General features: G+C 28.1%; 1 protein-coding gene across 1 annotated transcript in view; it reads left to right on the top strand.

Moving 5' to 3' along the window:
- The first annotated feature begins 2934 nt into the window (after positions 1 to 2934).
- Positions 2935 to 22567, top strand: part of LOC107454468 (vesicular glutamate transporter 1-like) — a 184148-nt gene continuing 164515 nt past the window's right edge. The window contains exon 1 of the mRNA XM_043041473.2: positions 2935 to 3201. Within this exon, the coding sequence (XP_042897407.2) occupies positions 3176 to 3201 (26 nt within the window). The 5' untranslated portion in view covers positions 2935 to 3175. The remainder of the gene's footprint in view (positions 3202 to 22567) is intronic.

The raw sequence follows: 22567 nt of genomic DNA, 5'->3' as shown, positions 1-22567 counted from the left end.
GTATAATCTAAATATTTCGATTACCCAAAATGTTAAACCTCTCATTACTTCCAGTAATTGAAGTTCAACAGAACTTTATAACTAAAAATAATTTATACACATAATTGTTTTTTAAATTTCAAACATATTGCATTTTTTCAATAGTAATTAAACGTAATTATAAGAGCATAGCTTAATTTTCTATGAAATATATTTTTAGTGCAAATTTTTTGGCACTTACACGGAGAAACAAATTCTGTGAAAATACCGTACAGAATGATAATAACATATCTGGTAAAGAACAAATAAATAAAAAAAAACTTGATTCTGGCTTTAAACGAAATACATGGCACTTAAACCATTTATTAAGTAATTTTTTCGTTCATGTGGCAAAGGTTTACCAAAAATTCGGGTCTTCAATTTAATAGTTCTTAATTCCACACTTTTAGTGAAGAATAAAAAACTGAAAAATAAATTTAACTAAATAAATAGCATAGCATATATGAATATCTATTTAAATAAATGGCATAGTATCTATCTAAATAAATGGCATAGTATCTAGAGTATCATGATAAAATTATCTAACTTCATCATATTTACCAAATCTTATTACATATTACAAAACCATACGTTATTCTTAATTTTACCAAAATCGTTATCGAAGCGCTTCGATGAAAATTGTCGTACTTTTTTTAAAAAGTGAGATTCACCAGGAGTAAATTTATTTTTAAAAGTATAATTAATTTTGCTGATATATATATATATATATATTTATTAATTGTGCAAATTATTCAGCAATCGTAAGAAAGTGAAAATAATAATTACGCAATCGATAATAAGTATGTATAATTTTCAAAAATATATATGACATAATCACAGGCGGAGTAAACTTAAGCGTTCCGTACGTGTGCGTTAAATATTTTTTAAAGAACCTTGTCCTTTATAAATATTCCAAGTATTCCTTATATTAAAAATTTTAATATTTGATTTCAACTTTCTTAAAAACATGCATTAGCAACACAGTAATTATCAGGCATTCAATAATTGGGTAACAAGTGTCATTCTCAAATATGTATGTGAGCTAATCTCAGACGAAATAAGCTTAAGCGTTACAAACGTGTACGTAAGCTACTTTATTATTTTTTAATAAACCTTATCAACAATTAATAATCCAACTGTCCCCTATTTTAAAATTGAAACATTTGAACTTAAATATTTGATTTTAACTTTCTTAAAAACAGACATTTTCTAACAAAATTATTTCTCACTCAAGACGAAAGTAATAGTAATTATCAGGCAACCAAAAATTAGGTAACAAGTATCATTCTCAAATATGTATGTGAGCTAATCGCAGACGAAATAAGCTTAAGCATTACATACGTGTACGTAAACTACTTTATTTTTTTTTTTAATAAACCTTATCAACAATTAATAATCCAACTGTCCCCTATTTTAAAATTGAAACATTTGAACTTAAATATTTGATTTTAACTTTCCTAAAAACAGACATTTTCCAACAAAATTATTTTTCACTCAAGACGAAAGTAATAGTAATTATCAGGCAACCAAAAATTGGGTAACAAGTATCATTCTNTAAAAAGTGAGATTCACCAGGAGTAAATTTATTTTTAAAAGTATAATTAATTTTGCTGATATATATATATATATATATTTATTAATTGTGCAAATTATTCAGCAATCGTAAGAAAGTGAAAATAATAATTACGCAATCGATAATAAGTATGTATAATTTTCAAAAATATATATGACATAATCACAGGCGGAATAAACTTAAGCGTTCTGTACGTGTGCGTTAAATATTTTTTAAAGAACCTTGTCCTTTATAAATATTCCAAGTATTCCTTATATTAAAAATTTAAATATTTGATTTCAACTTTCTTAAAAACATGCATTTTCCAGCAAAATTATTTTTCACTCATGACGAAAGTAATAGTAATTATCAGGCAATCAATAATTGGGTAACAAGTATCATTCTCAAATATGTATGTGAGCTAATCGCAGACGAAATAAGCTTAAGCATTGCGTACGTGTACGTAAACTACTTTATTTTTTTTTTAATAAACCTTATCAACAATTAATAATCCAACTGTCCCCTATTTTAAAATTGAAACATTAGAACTGAAATATTTGATTTTAACTTTCTTAAAAAACATACATTTTCCAGCAAAATTATTTTTCACTCATGACGAAAGTAATAGTAATTATCAGGCAATCAATAATTGGGTAACAAGTATCATTCTCAAATATGTATGTGAGCTAATCTCAGACGAAATAAGCTTAAGCATTACAAACGTGTACGTAAGCTACTTTATTATTTTTTAATAAACCTTATCAACAATTAATAATCCAACTGTCCCCTATTTTAAAATTGAAACATTTGAACTTAAATATTTGATTTTAACTTTCTTAAAAACAGACATTTTCCAACAAAATTATTTTTCACTCAAGACGAAAGTAATAGTAATTATCAGGCAACCAAAAATTGGGTAACAAGTATCATTCTCAAATATGTATGTGAGCTAATCGCAGACGAAATAAGCTTAAGCATTACATACGCGTACGTAAACTACTTTATTATACCTTATCAACAATTAATAATCCAACTGTCCCCTATTTCAAAATTGAAACATTTTCATTTAATTTTCAAGTAGAAAATGCTTCAGAAATCAATACATACTTTTGAAACTACTATCATCATAGTAAAAGATGTCAATTTTAAAATAGATATCATATATCACTGCTTAGATTTCCTTTTCAATCGAAGATCATATCTTTTAACCTCTTCCCTTTTCTTACATAGCGTGATATTGAGGCACGAAAATCAAGCCCCACGTGCCTGCATCCAATGAGAGGGGCTTCCCACAGTAGCCCCTGTCCACAGCGCCATCTTTCGGCCAGGAGTGTCTCCACCGGAAACGGCAGGTCCTTTTCCGCCCTTTTACAGGGTATCAGTGTCGGCTGATTCTTCTGCCGCAAGGATAAGCCACCTTTACACGGTCGCCGTTGTAGCGGGGATCGTTTTAAACGGTAAAAAATCAGCTATTTTTCCCCTCACAGCAAAAAGTAGGGGAAGAGATTCGAATTTGGAGTTCATTCTCTCCTGCATAGAGCGGGAAAAAGAATTTATATCATTTATTGGAAGGTTTTTGTGGTGCTTCCTCAATTGTGAAAGAACATGACCGGAGCTCATGATCAGTTAGGGTAAGTTAATTATTCATTCAAAAATCCAATGTTGTGCCTAGTACAGTTGATATTTGTTGTTGCTCTGTTATACAATGTCTTCTTTTGTTTGGGTTCCGGGGAAACGGTTTTTTTTATTTATTCGTTCTTTTTTTTTTCTTTTGTAGTTTTATTTTCGTCTGGTATGTTAAAAATATAACATGGTGTTTCATTAAAATTTATTTCTAATAATATAATATCCCAATATATTTTAGAAATACAGCATTAGTATATTGTTTCTGTGCATTAAATAAAGAATACTATTTAAACATTATTTCACAACGTCTAAGATGCAGTTTTTTTAAGGAATTATTGATAAAATTAGAGAAATGTTTGTAATTTTATCCAGAAAAACATTCTTATTTTTTTGCTCCTAAATATCTAATATTTTTTAATATCGTTTCTAAGTTCGCTTAGAACTTTGAAGCGAAAGAAATCTTCGAAATTTTTTTTAAAAATGATGAACTGTGTAAAAAACGATTTCGCTCTCTTCTTGAAAAAATAAAAGTTTCACTTAAGAAACTGAAAAAAATAAAAGATAAAGAAAGATACCATATTTTGACTGTTTCTTGAAATTAGCTCAATTTTTATGGATAATCAGCCCATAACATCGAAGTATGAAACTTAAATTTATCATGAATTACAAGTATAATAATCTATGGTACAATTTAGAAAAGATTGCATGATAGCTTTAAGTACTCAAACAAAAATAAAATAATGCGCACTTTATTTTAAATAAGCTCTTACTGACTATTAAAACTGCGATTAAATCATAGAAAATGTTAGAAATTTAAATAAAAATATACTTAAAAATTTTGTTTCTCTATTTTATTTATTAGAAAAATTGGTATCGAAATTTTTTGTATAAATTGCTGACTAAGAAGTGGTTTCATAATTGCTCAATGGTTAAGTGCATGAGTGGAAATTTCAATACTTCTAAAACTTGTCCAGATGAACCCATAACCTTCGTTAAAAGTAATAATGCATCTTTGTGCGGTAAAATAAATTTGCCAACTCAGCAAATCTGAATTCATATTTGTTGAAACATTTCATGCAAAACAGTATGCAACTTAAGGTTTTCTTTACTTATTTGTTGATTACAATTAAGCAAATTGTGAGTCGAACATTTTTACGCATTTCTGCGTAGCTCGAACTTTCGTATTCAAACGGTCGGGCTATTAGCGTGCCGGACTGCGAAGCCAATGGCTGCGGGTTCGAATCCCTCTCAGGACATGGATGTTTCTCCCTGTGTGTTGTTCTCTATTGTGTGATGTGAAGGTCGGGATAGCCTGGTTGGTAGGGCACTGGGTCCATGTCCAAGAGTTAGTGGGTTCAATCACAGCCGGTCGAAGACTCCCCGTGTAGTAAATGGTGACTGATGCACGTTAAATCTGTCGAGTCGCAAAGTCCTCCATGTTCCCACTACAAATCAAAACCTCTGGGGGTACTGATCCAGGAGTTTATTTATCTCTGGATTGGTTCAAAATTACAAGGCTATGGAGTTGAACATTGGTAGTCGTGAACCCAAAATTCTGTCGGCTATTCAACGACGGATATAAATATAAATATTGTGTGATGTGTGAATGTGGCTCACCCTATAAACGGGTATCTGTGGCAGTGTGGCGTGGGTAATGTTGCTCGCCTCCTTGACTTAGATTCACAGGTGCCCACTGGGTAACGTTAAATGAGTAAAACTTCTGGCATCTGCGAAGGCGAAGGACGTAAAAGTCTAATAATATAATATCCCATTAGAAATATATATTAGAATATAATATCCCATTAGTCTAATAATATAATAAATCGTTTTACATTAGTTTCAGCCATTAGAAAAAGAAAAATCTTTCGTATTCATCAAAAATTACTCCAAAAACGACGTCCCTTTTTTCTTATTCATTTTGCGTCAATCGTTTTACAATTCCTGAAATAATTTAGCATTAGTTATTCTTTTGTTTTCTAACAGTCAAAATATTGAAAAGTTATTCTATCACATTCTTCGGAATTCTATATAATTTAAAACAATGCATGAAAGAAGCATGCATAAAAAAAATTTATAAGTTAAGGTTTTTTTTAAAAAAAATTTTTGTCTGCTTCGGGCTTATTTTGCTCTATAAGTCATACAGTGAAAACCTCTTGAGAAAATAAAGCTTAATTCTATTCATATGAAATACATTTTCCGAACCTTTATCTTAACTATATTTCATGTAACATCTAACTTATTCGAATTTCCACAGAATACCTATCGATAACCAAATGGAAAGTTTGAAACACCAAAAATTACGATGTTAAAAAGAAGAAAATTAAATGATTTTTGTATTATTATTGGTTTTCGTTGGTATTAGGTTGGTATATTCATTGGTATTAGAATACTATTTTCTCGTAAACTAATCACCTCCACCCTTATTATACAGGTCTTTGGATCATTCCACTTCTGCAGGGGGACTGGAATCTGGTATATTTTTATTTTTCAGTCTTAAAGTTATTCGTTGGAGCTGTGGCAGCTAAGATGCTTGAGTAGGATTTTTTTTTTAAATATTTCCCGAGTGGTAGATCAAAAGCCATTCACATTTGGATGAATAAACTGCAAAACATTTTGCATGCGTGTCAAGCTACATCCGATTTTTAATTGTGATTTTTGAGTGATTTAAGGAAACGCTAAAAATGTTTGATTCTGAAAAATTCATTTAAAATACTTTTAATTTCTCACTTTAGATATAAAAAAATATAATAAAAATAAAACGTTTGATTTCAATCAAACATGAGTATTACTCTCTTAAACCCTAAAAAAAACCACACAAAAAAAGTATCACTAACCACAAGTTGTGCACTAGTTTTAACATTATCACAAGACTGACCGCGCTAGTAGAATCTACGAAACCAGAAAAATATGAACTAATATTTTAAGCTTTTCTTTCTTCAAAAAATACATAGTTTTTTTGCGATATGACCTTCTTCGTAAAATATTGAAATATTGATCATATTTGGTAGAAAATTTACTTGTGCTTCATTAATAGTAAAAGTTAATATTTTTACTAGTTCTCTATTAACTAAATTAGTGTGATAGTACAGTAACCTGCAAATCCATATACAATTCTTTCAACTTCTTGCTTGATTAGATAAATGAAAAGCTTTTTACTAGTTCATTCATAGGTATTACTTCCGTAAATCCCAAGGAACAAGAAAAAATATTCCGAACAATAAGTTGTCCCGCTAGCTCTTACGTAATCACACAACTGTCCGGTTTTGCATAATCTACATCACCCATAAATTAAAAAATTTAGGTTTTAAACCTTTTGTTGGCAGGCTGTATGTTGGTTTCATATAAAACATAAACGTAATCATCTTTGTAAAAATGATTTAAAAAAAATACAAGACCATAAATGACTTATTTGCATGACATACTTTGTCATAATTAAATTGTTTTTAAAAATTTTACATCAAGATTTTTATATTCTAACTAATTTTTAAATAAGTTAGAATTTTTACTTGTAACCTTGTAACTAATTAAGGTAAAGACAAAATGATGAATTATTATAGTTAATGAGAAATTTAAATTTTATTCTTTAGGACCCGTGCTTTTTGTTTATTATTATAATCTTCGATTAAATATTCAGGAAGGCATAGCAGTAATCCGTAGTAATTTTATTTGTACTTTTATCATAAATTTAGAATAAAAGAACAGTTTCATTAAGGTTTTAATCTAGAAATTTATTTTATTGTACTTTTATCATAAATTTAGAATAAAAGAACAGTTTCATTAAGCTTTTAATCTAGAAATTTATTTTATTGTACTTTTATCATAAATTTAGAATAAAAGAACAGTTTCATTAAGCTTTTAATCTAGAAATTTATTTTATTGTTTTTTTAATAATTTATTAATTATTTTCTCAAAAATAAATTTTAGCTGAATATTTTCAAGCGAATTTTAATTTTGAAAATAATTTTAATCGAAACAATTGAAGATTAATACGACTTTTTAAGCACATATATTATAGCGATTTTACTTTACTTTTTATCGAAAGTAATATTTTTTTTCTTGTATAAGATTTACTTCTTACTATTTTATTAAAAGCTTTGCAACTCAAACTATCATTAGATTTACAAAAGAATAAAACTTGAGAATATGATAAACGTGGTGAATTCAGTGGTGTTGGTCGAAAAGAAAATCCCTGCTCTTTTACTTGCTTAGAACTGTAATTATTCTGAAACTGTAATTAGTAAAAAAAATCGATTCTAAACCTAAGGCGTAGGTGTAAACGATTTGAAATTAATTAACTTATCTCTTTGAATATAGCGAAAATTACAATTTTTCTAATGAACTAGGAGGCTCCACCCCTTGCTCGCTCTGTTCACCAACCCCCGAAATTGATTCTCATTCATCATTGTTTGTTTCTTTAAAGCTAATTATTTTCATAAAACACAGAAAATTTTATTTTTGAAATATTAAATTATTGTACCTTGATGTAAGAACAATTTATTAACTGTAATGAATCGTGTTGCTAATCGTAATTAATTAGACGATTATCTAGATTTGAAAAATCATCATCTGAATTTGAAGAAAAAAAATAACCCAACGAATGCAGATTGTGAGACTCAATATAAGAAATAAATAAAAAGTAATTTTATTTTTAAACGAATTAGAAAATTCCAATTGGAAAAAGTATAATAAACGAAACAAACGAACTCTCTCTTTAATGAATTTTTTTTTTTAATTTTATTTTTAATTAATTTCCGGCATTGTGAGTGCTGTATTTTTTACTGTGAAATCTATTTTTACTGTACAATTTTACAGGACAAGATATCCAATATACCATAATTTTTGCATTGATATTTACAGTAAGTGAATAAATAGTACTGTAAAAATCATAATATAAAATGTTTTCGGTGAAAATGGATTATGCACTCAGGGTACTGCCCTCTGGGTGCCAGTACTTTTCACAGTATTTTGACCTAAAAAATTTTACAGTGTGATACAAAGTACCTATATTAGTGTAGTTCGACAGTGCAGTTGTAGCTATTAATTTTTGATTTGTAATTAATGAAAATGTCTATCTTTACTTTTACTAACTTGTATTTCTTCGTGTTCCCATGCGAAACTTATGTTGTTTACTTCAAAATCGTTATTTTCATTTTAAATATTTATATTTTTTATTCGTCTTTTTAAAAGTTACCGTTCTTTTATCGTCAGAAATCTTGGAACTCGCTAAGCCATAATGTTTTACAAAATTTTCTGATTTAATACCGTATCTTGAATGTGTCTTGTACAGCGCTTCTAAGACTTCTAAGTGATTATCCACACTGAGAAAATGTATGATCAAAACTATCAAAATATAGTAAAAATAACTATGTTTCTGACTCTATGGGAACACGAAAAATCTCGGTAATTTTTACCGTAGCGTTTTGGTAAGGATTTTGGTAAAATTAACAACATAATAAGATTTTTATAGTAAGTGATAAAATTTGGTAAATGTGCTAAAATTTGATTTTACCCATTATAATAATATCAATTAATAACCATATATTTGATAGAATTTACTTTTCAGTTTTGTATTTTTTTACTTAACGTGTAGAGATGAAAATTATAATTTTGAAAACCAGAATTTCCAGTCAACCGTTACCATATGAACGGAAAAAGTACCTAATGAAAAGTTTAAACACCGTTTATTTTGGTTTTAAGAACCAGAACTATGAATAGATTTTTTTTACTAGAAATGTCATCATCATACACCACGGTAATTTTGCCAAAAAATTTTTCTCCGTGAAATATCCTAGTTCAATCTTTTCGGAAGCGTATTATGCTGTGAAATTATAACTATCAAATTATAGTTGTCAACTTTGTTTTCTGATTGATAAAAGTCTTGTCTTTTACTTATTCCAACTTATACTTTTCTTGTTACACAATCCCATCAATAATATTTACTTGTTCACAATCAATAGTATTTACTCTAAAAACTATTATTTTGATAATAAAATCTTATAATTTTCACTATTTTTAAAATTTTTATATCTCTAGAGTTAAAAATTTTGGAATGAAGTTTACAATTATATTGTGTAAATTTCTTGCAACCCAGTGCCTATTTGAATTATATTACCATGATTTGGGAACTTGATTATTGAATATTATGGTAAAACTGAAAAGCTAGCGTGGTTCAATTTAACATCCTATTATAGTTTCTGTAAATTTGGGTCGTCCTACTATGGTTCTCAAGGTTCTTCTGTTATAGTTAAATGCTGGACCATTTTTTTTTAAAAATCTGTTTCTGTATCATTCTTGAAATTAGTAGGACTAATTGCCGTTACGTATTATTAGTAGGACTAATAATACGTACTTACGTTTATTAGTAGGACTAATTGCCGTTGCTAATTGCTACGCTAATTGCCACTGAATACGAAAATATTATTTCGTATAATAATATGTACTTACTCCTAATAATACGTACTTACGTTTATTAGTAGGACTAATTCCCGTTGTTAATTGCTACGCTAATTGCCACTGAATACGAAAATATTATTTCATGAACTAGATTATGCTTCACAAATTGCAAAAAAGCAACATTTGAATAATATTATGGTTCAGTATATTGAAATTATATTTTAATGTTTCAACGATCATTAAAAGTGTGTTTATGAACAGTATTTGTTTAAATTTTTATGTATGGTATCTATATTTCTATCTGAGTTCGTAAAATAGTGCAAAAATAACTATAGTTGAAATATTGGAAGGTCATGTATATTTTATTTATACAAATATATATTATTCAGATCGACGTATGGATCGATGCGTACTTCTATGTCTGGATTTGTTTGAAAATACCACTGCCTATGAATGAAATTCGAAAATATTTCTTTTTGTGAAACTGCAGTTTTTCTTGCAAAAATATTTTGATGTAAAGAGAAAAAATATTTTATTTGTAGCATAACACTCCTGTTTTTTGTAAAGCATAAAAATTTAGAGATTTTTGGTGTTCCCATAGAACCCAAAACACTGTACATTTTACCATTTTCTGGTAGTTTTTACTATACTTTTTTTTTCAAGGTATGTAAATAAAGCTGACATGAGGCTTAAAATGACAATCAAGGAATCGGTTAGTAGATCAAAGTTAATAAAAATATATTTTTTACCTTTGATGTATATAATATCGATTAGTCAAAAGACATGCCTAGAAAATGTGTAAAATATTAATCGTTTTATAAATGTTAACTTTGTTCTCAGTACGTAAATAAAGCTGACATGAGGCGTAAAATGACAATCAAAGAATTGGTTAGTATATCAAAGTTAATAAAAACATATTTTTTACCTCTTATGTATATAATATCGATTAGTCAAAAGACATGCCTAGAAAATGCATACATTTTCAATCGTTTCATAAATGTTAACTTTTTCATACTTTTTACTCAGTGTGTAAATAAAGCTGGCATGAGATTTAAAATGACAATCAAAGAATCCGTTAATAGATCAAAGTTAATAAAAAAATATATTTTTTATCTCTGATGTATATATTATCGATTAGTCGAAAGACATGCCTAGAAAATGCGTAAAATATCAATCGTTTCATAAATGATAACTTTTCATACTTTTCTCCGTACGTAAATGAAGTTGGCATGAGGTTTAAAATGACAATCAAAGAATCGGTTAGTAGATTAAAGTTAATGAAAATATTTTTTTTGCCTCTGTTATCTCTGTAATCGTATATAATATCGATTAGTCGAAAGACATGCCTAGAAAATGCGTAAAATATCAATCGTTTCATAAATGCTAACTTTTTTCATACTTTTCTCCGTACGTAAATGAAGTTGGCATGAGGCTTAAAAGGACAATCAAAGAATCGGCTAGTAGATCAAAGTAAAAAAAATATTTTTTTTGTACATAATATCGATTATTCAAAAGACATGCCTAGAAAATGTGTAAAATATCAATCATTTCATGAAAGTTAAATTTCTGCATACTTTTTTCTCAGTGCGTAAATGAAGTTGGCATGAGACTTGAGATGACAATCAAAGATCTAATCAGTAAATCAAAAGTAATCAAAATATATATATATTACCTTCTTTGTATATAATATTGATTATTCAAAAGACATGCCTAGAAAATGTGTAAAATATCAATCATTTCATGAAAGTTATATTTCTTCATACTTTTTTCTCAGTGCGTAAATGAAGTTGGCATGAGACTTGAGATGACAATCAAAGATCTAATCAGTAAATCAAAAGTAATCAAAATATATATATATTACCTTCTTTGTATATAATATTGATTATTCAAAAGACATGCCTAGAAAATGTGTAAAATATCAATCATTTCATGAAAGTTAAATTTCTGCATACTTTTTTCTCAGTGCGTAAATGAAGTTGGCATGAGACTTGAGATGACAATCAAAGGTCTGATCAGTAAATCAAAAGTAATCAAAATATATATATATTACCTTCTTTGTATATAATATCGATTACTCAAAAGACATGCGTAGAAAATGTGTAAAATATCAATCATTTCATAAATTTTAACTTTGACGTCCAGTTTCTGACATTATGCAAACTGTTTAAACATTTTGCAAATTAGTTAAAATGTCTGCATTTCATACGTTGCTAACTGAGAAGTGGATTAGGTAAAAGCACGAAGGAGATAAGAAGATGCTCTGCTTTCTTGAATTAATAATAAGTTTTGTTAGTTAATTATGCGGATCAATAGTTCCGCCCTAGAGCAATCGGTAGGGAAGGAGAATTGCACCCAAATGAGTAGTAGATTCTATACATTCAGTATTGTGTGCCCTTTTGATTTGTTAACGAATGGACGTTTCCTGAATTCTTAAGAGAGATTCGAAATGTGTGAGACATTTTACTAAATAACTGAGATTCAAAAGTTTCCCATTAAATTAAACGCACTTATTTTATACGTATAAATGTGTAGAAGGTAAAAATAATATTTGATTTACAAATGTTTTAATTACTTTATTTTAAATTACATACAATAAAAGAAAAAATTTCAAAAAAAATTTTTTTTATTAGTATTTATTTAATTTGTTTAATGTAAAAAAATTACGAAACTTAAAGATGTCTTCTACTTCAGTTTGAATGTCACATGGTAATTCTATAATTATGATAGTTATTTTTGTAGTTTCATTCAGAAAAACATGATAATTAGATTTAAAAAAATATCTGCTCTTATTAATAGTTTCTTAATCAAGATTTCATAATGCAAAAATTTTTGTAATTAATAACGTTCAACATTTATTGTGCTCTTTTTCCTAACTAAAAGTTGAGTTCTTGCAAAAAAAAATCTAGATCATATTTTTTTACTCTTCTTTGGTGATATCATTAAAAGTCTGTTTTAATACCATTATTCGCAAAAAAAAGTTTCTATTCAAAATAAGTAATGAAAACTCACAGTTTCTAAAATAGTGAAATATAGATCATATTTTATTTACTTTAGTAACATAATTTTTGCTTTCTTCAACTTGTGGTTTGCGAGGTCAAAACCTTCTTAGTGATTCAATAGTATAAAATCAAAAAAAAAATAGCATAAATTATTAAATTTTAAATTTTTAGTTCTGTGAATAAAGTTGAGAAAACTAACCTAGAATACAATTTGGTATCCTATAAAATTTGAATTAATAGTGAGTAAAAACAGTCAACACTCTTTTAATTGAGTGATATATCATTTCGTAAATTATCCAAAGAAGAGTAAATTAAAAAAGGAATGTAAAACTTAATATATTTTGGTGAAAAATGAATTACACTTCCATATATTGCCTTAAATATTTATTGAAAGCACTTATATTTTATAAATTAATATTTATTATGCAGTTGAACCATAATTTAAAAACAAAATTTTTTTCGGGTAAAAATGTTAATATTTTATGCGATAAAAAGCATTTAATTGATGCGTTTAGGAAACAAATAATCGAATGATTAAATTCCAGATTTAAATGATATTAAAAAGCTAAGACATGTGTAATGTCTATTAATAAGTTGATAAATACGCAAGCTGTTTAAACATTTACATACTTTGACGGGATAAGTACAAAAAAAATTCTCAATCTAATTTTAAAAGCAAAACAAATGATAAAACATAGCAAATTCAGAATTTTTAAAAATACACTTTAGTGAGGCTAAAATAGCAATGCAAATATGAGGAAAATATTAATAAAACCATCTGCATCATATATGAATTTTTTGGCTTTGACAAATGGCTTGGATTCGGAAAGAAAAAATTGTTTTTTGAAGTATATTTAATGTGGTTTAGTTGTTGTTTCTAATGCCACTTGTCAATACTTGCAAACCTGCTTTGTGAAAGCAAGCGAATTTAAGGCAGAGATTTCGCTTCTTGTGTTTACAGTGTACGTGAAGTGTATGACTTTAGCCACAAGAATACGACTTTAGCCATGCACATGTCATGGCCCGTTTACAGGACGGACCCATTCATACATCCATTCATCCACAGATTGTAATTTTGACCTGAACCATCAAACCCCAATTCAGTACTGCCAGAGGTATAGATTGTTATGGGAGCATAGTGAACTTTGTGACCAGTTAGATTTAACTTTCACCAGTCACCATTTACTACACGGAGTCTTCGGCCGGAGGGGATCAAACTCACGACCTCTTAAACATGGGCCAAATGATGTTGCTTAGTAAATGAATATAATTTCTAATTGGCTTTTAANTTTAATTTTTTTTAATATAAAAATAGGAAATCAATAGTAGTATATGGAAAGGGCAAAAGTGTCCTCTAGCCCCCCCCATATACTACTGATAGGACATATGATAAAGAACTGGTCGAAAGGACCAGAGCATAAATTAAGGTATGAGATTTATCATATTCTGTTTGTGAAAAGCATTTCAAGAATTCGCACGAAGTGGCTGTGATGTAAAGACGTTCTTTTGGTGAGAGTCTGGGGCTCTGAGAATTTATTGTTTGAACTGTGCGATATCACAGCATAGAGGTTGGGAGTAAGGTAGAAAGTGGAAGAGGGAGGAAAACAGAAAACGCTTGATAATAGTGGAAATGTTAAAGATGGAAGTGAAGAATGAACCTTTGAAGTAGCAAGGAAAGATGAAAATAGCAACTCTGCACGGAAGAAAAACGCCAGTAAAGATGACAAAGGAAATAATTATGCTACATAGTTTTGAATTTGAAATAATGAAAAAGATTCCATGGTTCGAATTTGAAAGCACTTGACGATTGTTAGAACAATTAAAATTAGAAATTCTGAAATTCAATTTCAAAATGTTTCGGAGTCACGGAAGTTGAATGGAAATCGCCAAAATCTAAGGCCAAAAGCAAAGCGATCCATTAACCGAGATTAAGGGGAATAGTCGCCATGAAGCAGACTCAGCTGGACACTGTGACACTGTTTGCGTCTGACATCAAAACTCACATGTAAGAGATAGGGACGGGAAATAGTCACCAAAATGTTATGACAACAGAATATGAAGGGCATTTGAAAAGACATTTCCATACAAGTATTTTTAAAAATCCCGAGATGCTAAAAAGAGAACATGCACGCACAGAGTTTCAAAGATCAACCAATGGTTTCGCTGCAGTTATAGACAGAGTAACAACTCTAGTTAGAAAATATTAAATGAACAATTGTATGAGCAGAAGATAGCACATGTTGGCCACAGGGGAAGTATAGTTGAATAGTTGATTGCATCCGTAAAGGAGATATTGATGATTAAAAGGCAAGATCCTTTATCTTCTTGCCTGATCGGCAAGAAGCTAAATCCTATTAGATGATGAAGAAAAAAACACTAAAAACATGCTGACTTGGATCATGAAGCACTCTTGATGTCACTTTATTGTGGGCTAAAGACCTTCTGCTTACTTGACAGAATGTACGACTAATGGTACAACAAGATGCGACAAATGGTAAGATAGAAATTGGTAGCAGAAATAGTTTATGAATGAATGAAACATACTGGAAACAATCTCTGAAAGCTGGGAAGAATGTTTATCCATTATAATAGAAAGTGACGAGAGAAACCACGATGGAGAGATAAAGAGAAAGGAGTTAGTAAGGGGACATTTAAGCAAAATGTAAACAATTTAGCACTGTACAAAAAATGAACTTTTGAACCGTTGGTTGATCCGATTTTAAGGTAAAAGTCACGGAACTATCCGATATTAAGAATATATAGAAGTCACCAAGAAATATTTACGGCGTCTCCGGATATGAAGTACTAAGAAACATAATGCATCAAAAGCTGCTAGCAAGTCGCTCAAGATTAAAAAGCTCCAGCTAAATCTGTGGGATACTAAGAAGAAAAATGCATCAAAGAGTGATTTTATTTTATTTCAAAACCGTCGTTGAACAGCCGACCCAATTTTTGGGCTTACTACCAAGTTCAACTCCGTAGCCTTGTAATTTTGAACCCAATCCAAAAGACAAGGGAACTCCTGGATCATGCATTGAGAGAAATTTGCCTTCGTGGAGGACTTTCTGATGGAACTAACCCGCAATTTGCGTTACATGAAAAGGAAGACAGCTGGAACCTTCCACGGTTAACCTGACGGCAGGGACTCTAACCCATGATCCGTCTACCACTGAGGATATTTCACGTATGCACTGTTGTCGGTGCAAGCCGGATGCGGAATTTGTATCGACTGGGATTCGAACCCGGTTCGCCTCATTGGAAGGTGAACACTCTATCCCCTGAGCCATCGGGGCTCATCAAAGAGTGATTGTAAGGAAAAGAAAACAAAGATTAATGGCTGAATGGATCCAAAGAAAAAAAATTAAACCTGAAAAAGTAAAAAAATAAGTTCTTGTCTTCCAGCCAGATAAACAACTGGATTGCAAATGAGCATAGATGTAAAAAGTATGATAATTGTTCACTGAAATAAGTTAAAACTGGTAAAAACAAAACACAAATGTACTGAAAATATTTTACGGATCAAACCAAACAAAATCGTATATCTGAGCTTGCTAAAAAGTAAATCGATTAAAAAAGAGAAGCAAAGTGCTCACAAAGTTAACTCATCAGTAATCAGATCGAAATGTCTAGTATAAATAGCGAACGATGATTTTAGAACTATTAAATGTTAAAATTGAAAATCTAGGAAGAAGCATCCTATAAGACAAAACACTAATGTGGACTAAATTAAAGGTTTTGAGGTATCGAGTTTCTAAGTATAAAAAAGGTTTAAAAAAGAAGAAGTCAGATTAGAAAACGAAAACGGAAATAAACAATTTGAGATATTGGTGCTAAAGAAATCGTAAAGGACTGATATTGAGCAAAATTCCCAAAGCATTTAAAGTATTTTTCAATTAGTCGAGTCTCGAAGGAAAAAAATCAGCGAAATATTGTTCAATCTTCCAGGACTGAATTCTTGGACCTTAACTTTGAAAATGAAATAAAAACAAATTGAGCGGTATGTGCTTGAATCCATCCCTGACGACGAAAAGTTTTGCAATAATTAATTTTAAAATATTTTTGTGCATTGAATTTTTTTATTTGTATCTACACTTTTCGGTATTTGTATTCTGTATTGCATTGCAGATTGTTTTTTGTTGTGCTTTTTCTTGTATTATTTTGCTTTTTATATATTTTTTGTGCATTGTATTAAACATTTTTCAACTAATAATTTCTTTTATATTTCTTTCATTTGTTGCCCTATGGAGTGGGTACGGTAGATTATTCTTAAGGAGACTCCATAAAATTACACTTTTTGTGATTTATAAAAAGCTCCAAAGGTAGGATTCCACAGCAATTTTCCCAAACAAACATTTTGCAGAAGATAGCTCTCAAATTTTTATTCAATTAGTTTTGCGTAGTATACAAAATAATTTTAGTATTATTTTTAATAATGAACTATTAAATATTTAAATAATCATTATATGCTAATGCAAAAAAAATATTTAAAAAATGTTTAATAATTTTTGATTTTTTTTCAAAAGATATGGAATGTAACACTCCTATTAAAATCCTTAAACACACAAAACAGTTTTCATTTGATAAAATTATTTTATTCCTTATCAAATGATTTATTTAGTAGTTCTGAGGAAAAAATAATAAAAAATACTCGAAACATTTTCAATTAAAAACATGTAACTTTTTATTTTAATGGAATTATAATCCCTTTCATAATCCTTTACAAGCTGTCTTGAAATAAAACAATACTTAAGTTAAATTATATTTCTCGTAATTGTATGGATTTAGTTATCTAGTAGAGTTACTTATTTTTTTATCATATTACATCTACTACACTTTTTTTTTCTTTTTTTCAAGTATTTATATAACAAAATTCTTATATACTTCTTTTTAATAAAAAAAAAAAAGTTAAAATTTTTTCCTATTAAAGCTTATTTATTTTTGTTTATTCAAAACACAGTAGTTGAATTGAATTGATTTCAATTTGATTGTGTTTTTATAATTTACGATTACACTTTAATAAAAAAGTTATTTAAAGATGGTATAAAATTAGCAATAATCATTGATAGTATAAGACTTTTTTGAAAAAAATCTGATCTTACAAAATGGATTAGTGCTTTCTTGAATTCCAATATTTTTATTCTTAAATTTACAAATTAACTGTCAGTTTTTATAAGACAGAATAATTAAAATTTTTGAGGATAGAAACTTAATAAACGCAACGCGCAAATAATAACTAACTTTAGATTATATTCATTATATTTACATATTTTTTATTGTATCAATAATCTTTTGAAAAAGAAACTTGAGGTAGCCAAAAGAAGAAAAAAAATTTATTAATACCTAAAAAGAAATAAACTATTGAAATTTATTCAACGTTAAGATCTGTTCCCGTGATTTCACATTAATAACTTTATTCCTAGTTACCAATACATTACCTATAACATTATTCCAGTTATTCCTAGTTTTGAAATAAATTCACATACTTTGCGAAAATAATTAATAAAGTAATGATTTAAAAAATGCATAGGCTTATTTACTCATATTTTGTTATATTGTTATTTAAGTACAATTTACTTTCGTAATTGAAAACATTAATTTTCGTTGCCCTTTAATTATAAATATACACTGGTTATCATAAATTAAGGAAAATTCACAAAAATCGCGATAACTCAAGAAATTACACATGGAATTTTATGAAACTTACCCACAATATACAACACATAGTAAGGTATTAAACAACATAAAAAGAAATTATCAGACATTAATAGTAGTATAGAAATTAGCACATGTATAAAATAAACAAATTGGAAGTATCGGTTTGCAATAGAAAAAGTACCTTTAATATGGAATATGATTGCCTCTAGAAGCAATACAGCACAAACAGCGATGTGTGATGCTTTCAATTATGCGGTCTATCAGTTCAATAGGAAGTGAGAGCCATTGCTNTAAAAATTACGGTCAAGACCATTTTTTTCCTTTATGATTTTGAAAACATTTACAGAAAGTACTGTTATAAAACCATGAATACAAAACTGTACAGTTTTTCAACCATTTACAACTAGCATTTTTCATAAAAGCAAATAATAATTAATTATTTAACTAGACATAGGGGCTCGACTTTTCAGTAAGGTAATAGGCATTGGAGAGTGCCGGACGCTGGAAATATTGTGGTGTGAACACTAGGACTGGAACTCCAGTTCTGCCGGTCATGAGATTGACAGCTAAGCCCGCGGCTATGATATGTACTCAGTTGCAAAGAATTAAGTAGCTTCATCAGGTGGTTCCAATAGAAATAAGATTCTGGTTGTTTAACCGTATTAGGTGAAAGCAGTTAATGAACAGTTTTTCTCAAACTTAACAGTTTGATTACCATTTTATTTACGATTATTTGACTGTTTTGATTAAATGTGGTAAAATAACCCTTCACTGAATTGTTACTTAACCATTTTTTCCGAAATATTTCTAACAGTGTGGGATTCTACAACATTTTTCCCAAATAAACATTTTACAGAAGATAGCTCTCAAATTTTTATTCCATTAATTTTGTGTTCGTTTTGTCTAGTAACGCAAAATAATTTTTTTATTATTTTTTATAATGAAGTATTAAATATTTAAATAATCATTATATGTTAATGCAAAAAAATATTTAAAAAATATTTAATAATTTTTGATTTTTTTTTCAAAAGATATGGAATGTAACACTCCTATTAAAATCCTTAAACACACAAGACAGTTTTCATTTGATAAAATTATTTTATTCTTTATCAAATGATTTATTTAGTGGTTCTGGGAAAAAAAACAATAAAAAATATTCGAAACGTTTTCAATTAACATGTTACTTTTTATTATAATGGAATTATAATCCCTTTCATAATCCTTTAAAAGCTGTCTTGAAATTAAACAATACTTAAGTTAAATTATATTTCTCGTAATTGTATGGATTTAGCTATCTAGTAGAGTTACTTTTTTTTTCATATTATATCGACTACACTTTGTTTTGTTTTTCTCAAGTATTTTAATAGCGAAATTCTTATATACTTCTTTTTAATCGAAAAAAAGTTAAAACTTTTTCCTATTAAAGCTTATTTATTTTTGTTCATTCAAAACACAGCAGTTGAATTGGATTAATTTTAATTTGATTGTGTTTTTATAATTTACAATTACACTTTAATAAAAAAGTTAATTAATGATAGTATAAAATTAGCAATAATCATTGATAGTATAAAACTTTTTTTGAAAAAAATCTGATCTTACAAAATGGATAAGTGCCTTCTTGAATTCCAGTATTTTTATTTTTAAATTTACGAATTAATTGTCATTTTTATAAGGCAGTATAATTAAAATTTTTGAGGATTGAAACTTAATAAACGTAATGCGTAAATATTAACTAACTTTAGATTATATGCATTACATTTACATAATATTTATTGCATCAATAATCTTTTTAAAAAGAAACTTGAGATAGCTAAAAGAAGAAAAAAAATTAATTAATTCCTAAAAAGATAAAATCTATTGAAATTCATTCAACGTTAAAATCTGTTCCCGTGATTTCACATTAATAACATTATTCCTAGTTACCACTTCTGAGTTTTGAAATAAATTCAAATACTTTACGAAAATAATTAATAAAGTAATGATTTAAAAAATGCACAGGCTTGTTTACTCATTTTTTGTTATATTGTTATTTAAATACATTTTACTTTCGTAATTGAAAACATTAATTTTCGTTGCCCTTAAATTATAAATACATAAGAAATATAAAACTTTAAAAAACTGAAATATTATTTTGTTTTGTTTTATACATCGTAGCTATTTTGTAACGATCTTAATGTCTTTAGTTAATTTATTAAACCGTAACTGTTCATTAAATACATGATCCCAAAAAACTGAAGCGGAAAGATATTGCTTGATTAAAAACTTCATTGGCTTCAAAAATATACAAACGGGAAATATAACAGAAAATGAGCACCCATTTTCAAGACTTGTCAGATGTAAATGAGAAGAAACAAGTATGATTTGAAATATGAAGCATGAAGTTGCCAAAGAAAAATGGAAAAATGAAGGTTAAAAAAAACTAGAAAAACCACAGAAGCCGAGAGAAAAAAAAGGTGAAAAACAGAATAAGAAAAACCGCATTGGCCGGGCGGAGCAATTCACGATAAAATGCATTGAAACATGTTGACTGTTATATCCAATTCGTAGATTTCTGAAGCGGATAGAGTTTTTAATCAATCTATAACTATTCAACTCTTAGAAACTGTAAAAATTTCTAAATTCACGAAAAAAAATCATCTCCGCGACATATTGTAACTATCGTTTATTGAAGGATTATTCAGAAACAAAACATTTAACTACACTATTTATTTAAAATTAATAGTTTTTAAATGTAAATTTCCTTAGCTCAGACTTGTAAAAGGAAGACTTTTCGTCGATTCATATTTTACGGTAGTTAAATTTACATTTTCTCCATTTAAATCATTTCCACATTTAAATCATTTCTAAGTATAAAAGTGTCTGACTAAATTCTTGCAGTTTCATCAGTTTAAAAAAGAATGAAAATACTCTAATTTGAAATATCTAAAAGAGAAAATGGAAAAAAGTGGAAGTGGAAATGGTACTGATATTTACATAAGTTTACACAAACTGTCCATTTACAAAAAAGAACCTTTCTCATACAACAATGAATCAAAGAAACTATTTTTAGCCAAATTGTACAAGTGCTATTAGCAATTATTTTTATCTATAACACGTGGCTGAATAAATTATAATATATAATACTTCCAACAAGAGTTTCAGCATTATAAATTTTTGTTTGTGCCATTTCCATAGAATATAAGTATTTTATTTTACTTTCTTTGATTTTTAAATTATAGTTGACTTTACTTTATTCTCTTTTATAATCTTTTTACTTCATTTCATTTCATTTTCATTACATTCTATGAATCAATGAGGAAATAAAAACTCTTGGAGTAAAAGTATACTCTAAAAGTTCAAAATTTATATTTTTGTAAATTTTATGCTCAGTTTATCATTCAAAAATTAATACAGTAAGTAAATGAATATGTAAGCTTTTTTTATTTAACACTATATAACGATCATTTATATAAAACTGGAGAGCAGTAAGTAATATCCAATAAAGAACATTTTTAAAAAAATTTCGATTTTCCTTTTTTTAAGGAAATTTAATTTCTTATTAAAGATTCGAAAAGAAAATTTTATATATTTAATGTGTATCAATAACATATTGAAAGTATTCATAACAACCATTTTTTATACAATTTAAATTATAAACTGAAGGATGTGCAAATAACAAAATTTTGTATGGATGATTTTTTCGCGAAATATGACAATTCACTGTCTCTTGCTCCAAGATCTAATACTATACTACTAAAAGAACTTTTTAAAGAAAATTTAATAAATGGCATTGCTATTAGCATTTTAAAATGACTTTGCACTAGCTTTGACTGTTTTGTATAGTTCAAAAATTTAATTGAATATCAAAATGTCATTTTCCTGGTATGTCATAAACAATATTTCCAGTAATAACTAGCTTCAAAACTTACGATACATTTTTTAATATCTAACTTTTTTTAATCTCAACCGTCGTAAGCATTTCTAGAATTAAATTGAATTATCTTTCTCAAAGAATTATCTACTCAAAGGATTATCTTTGAGTTTCTTAAGTTGAGTTACTTACTATTAGCTTAAAATGACTGTTTTCTTAACTTCTAAGCTAATAAGTCATTTTCTTGGCATTCAAAATTTGGGGAATTTCAATTTTATTTTTTTTCTTGAGCAAATGTCAATAAACTACACCGCTGCCTATAAGATATTAATAAATGTAACCAATTTAGATTATTTTGAAGACTTTAAATTTGAAGACATTTTTTCCCCGCATTGTCCTGTGTCCAAAGAATCACCCATATATATATATATATATATATCCTCTTTTATTAAGGGTTATCACTCTTTTAACAAA

Source organism: Parasteatoda tepidariorum, chromosome 8 (genome assembly GCF_043381705.1).
Source record: "Parasteatoda tepidariorum isolate YZ-2023 chromosome 8, CAS_Ptep_4.0, whole genome shotgun sequence".
Taxonomy (NCBI): Eukaryota; Metazoa; Arthropoda; class Arachnida; order Araneae; family Theridiidae; genus Parasteatoda; species Parasteatoda tepidariorum.
Note: the sequence above shows the minus strand (reverse complement) of the source record. Positions and strands in the feature narration are given on the sequence as shown.